Consider the following 2,222-nt stretch of genomic DNA (forward strand, 5'->3'; position numbering starts at 1 on the left):
CAGGTGCTCCCTGGGGTCCTCACCTGGATAAGCAGGTGCTCCCTGGGGTCCTCACCTGGATAAGCAGGTGCTCCTGGATCAGTGAGAGGAGCATTGACTCTTGACTGTTTCAGCTTTGGGGTGGTAGGACAGGGTGGCAGGTCCCCTAGAATCAAGGGCAAGATCTGGGCCTGGGCGTGGTTTTGCTGCTGCAGGTGAGCAAGTCTACTCTTCCCATTTCCAGGAAACAGGATTGTAATGGGCAAGAACCATGTTTTCCGCTTCAATCACCCGGAGCAGGCGCGGCTGGAACGAGAACGCGGGGTCCCCCCACCCCCAGGACCTCCCTCGGAGCCTGTGGACTGGAACTTTGCTCAGAAGGAGTTGCTGGAGCAGCAAGGCATAGACATCAAGCTGGAGATGGAGAAGAGGTGCGGAGCTCCCATGGGTCTCTCCAACCTCTGGGAGCCTAGCGCTCTCCTGTGGGTGACACTCACAGCTTCTCCTTCCTATCTGACCCCAGGCTGCAGGACTTGGAGAATCAGTACCGGAAAGAGAAGGAGGAGGCTGACCTTCTGCTGGAACAGCAGCGGCTGGTGAGGGACACATAGGGGGCCAACAGAGCCTGGGCAAGTGGGCAGACCAACAGTGAAGCTGGAATCAGCTCAGCCTAGCTTTGCTGTTGTTGTCCTGGGTGGCACCTAGCAGGACAAGTCAGGAGAGGAAGGGGAAGGGGAAGGGAAAAGGGAAGGGGAATGGGGAGGAAACCATTGCCCTGTACAGTGGGCGAGCATTGGGCCCCACTGATGACGCTGTCTGGACTGCAGCCGTCCTGGCCCCTTGAGATCACTTCCGAGAGCCATCCTTCATGGAAGATTGTTCCTTAAATGGACCTCATCCCGAGAGTAATACACAGTCATTTGCTGCATAATGACAGTACTGTCAATGACAGACCATGTGTACAGGGGTGGTCCTGTACGATGCTATCAGCTGATAATGTGTAGCTGCCTTGACTTACTCAATGCAGTCTGTAATGCTCACACAATGATACAATCATTTTAGGACACATTTCTCAGAGCATATGTCTGTAGTTACGTGGCACATGACATATATGTTCAAAACCCCAGACTCAATGAACTGCTACTGTTACATAGACTCGCCAGCTGCTGTTGTAAGTGGTTAATCATCAGACTTAGCTTTGCGGTCCAGACCAGTCCCTGCCAGGTACACAGTCCCTGAGAGGAGGAACAGGTCTTGGGTCCAGGTATACTCACTGAGTGGTTCCCTGTGTCCTCTGACACAGGGTGGTCTCTGAGGTGGCCTCAGTTCTCTTCTCTCTGGCCCTAGTATGCAGACTCTGACAGCGGGGAAGACTCTGACAAACGCTCTTGTGAAGAAAGCTGGCGGCTGATTTCCTCCTTGCGGGAGCAGCTGCCCCCAACCACAGTACAGACCATTGTCAAGCGCTGTGGCCTGCCCAGCAGTGGCAAGCGCAGGGCCCCTAGAAGAGTTTATCAGATCCCTCAGCGACGGCGGCTCCAGGGCAAAGACCCCCGATGGGCCACCATGGCTGACCTGAAGATGCAAGCAGTTAAGGAGATATGCTATGAGGTGGCCCTGGCCGACTTCCGCCACGGACGAGCAGAAATCGAAGCACTGGCTGCTCTCAAGATGAGGGAGCTGTGCCGAACCTACGGCAAGCCGGAGGGTCCTGGAGATGCCTGGAGAGCCGTGGCCAGGGATGTCTGGGATACTGTGGGTGAAGAAGAAGGATGTGGAGGTGGCGGAGGTGGCGGTGAGGAAGGAGCCCGTGGGGCGGAGGTGGAGGACCTCCGGGCTCACATCGACAAGCTGACAGGAATCCTGCAGGAAGTGAAGCTTCAGAACAGCAGCAAGGACCGCGAGCTGCAGGCCCTGCGGGACCGCATGCTCCGCATGGAGAGGGTCATCCCACTGACCCAGGTAGGAAGCCTCCTGGCTGCTTCTTCCCGCCCCTTCCTCCCAGCTTCTCTGTCCTTTGAAAAGGCTTATTGAAGTTCAGTAGGCTTTTTTTTTCTTTTCTTTTTGAGTTTATGAATCACATAATTCACAATCTCCAGAACAACACTGACAGTAGATTGTACACGACACTGACAGTAGATTGTACACGACTCTGACAGTAGATTGTACATGACTCTGATAGTAGATTGTACATGACATGGACAGTAGATTGTACACGACACTGACAGTAGATTGTACACGAC

The 2,222-nt window shown here is 54.5% G+C and overlaps 1 protein-coding gene across 4 annotated transcripts in view; it reads left to right on the forward strand.

Moving 5' to 3' along the window:
- Kif1c (kinesin family member 1C) overlaps positions 1 to 2,222 on the forward strand; it is a 27,315-nt gene that overhangs the window by 22,716 nt on the left and 2,377 nt on the right. For all 4 annotated transcript variants that reach the window (XM_021211933.2, XM_021211932.2, XM_029545751.1 and 1 more), the window contains 3 exons: positions 224 to 410; positions 503 to 575; positions 1,327 to 1,941. In XM_021211933.2, the coding sequence (XP_021067592.1) occupies positions 224 to 410; positions 503 to 575; positions 1,327 to 1,941 (875 nt within the window). The remainder of the gene's footprint in view (positions 1 to 223; positions 411 to 502; positions 576 to 1,326; positions 1,942 to 2,222) is intronic.

Source organism: Mus pahari, chromosome 14 (assembly GCF_900095145.1).
Source record: "Mus pahari chromosome 14, PAHARI_EIJ_v1.1, whole genome shotgun sequence".
NCBI lineage: Eukaryota > Metazoa > Chordata > Mammalia > Rodentia > Muridae > Mus > Mus pahari.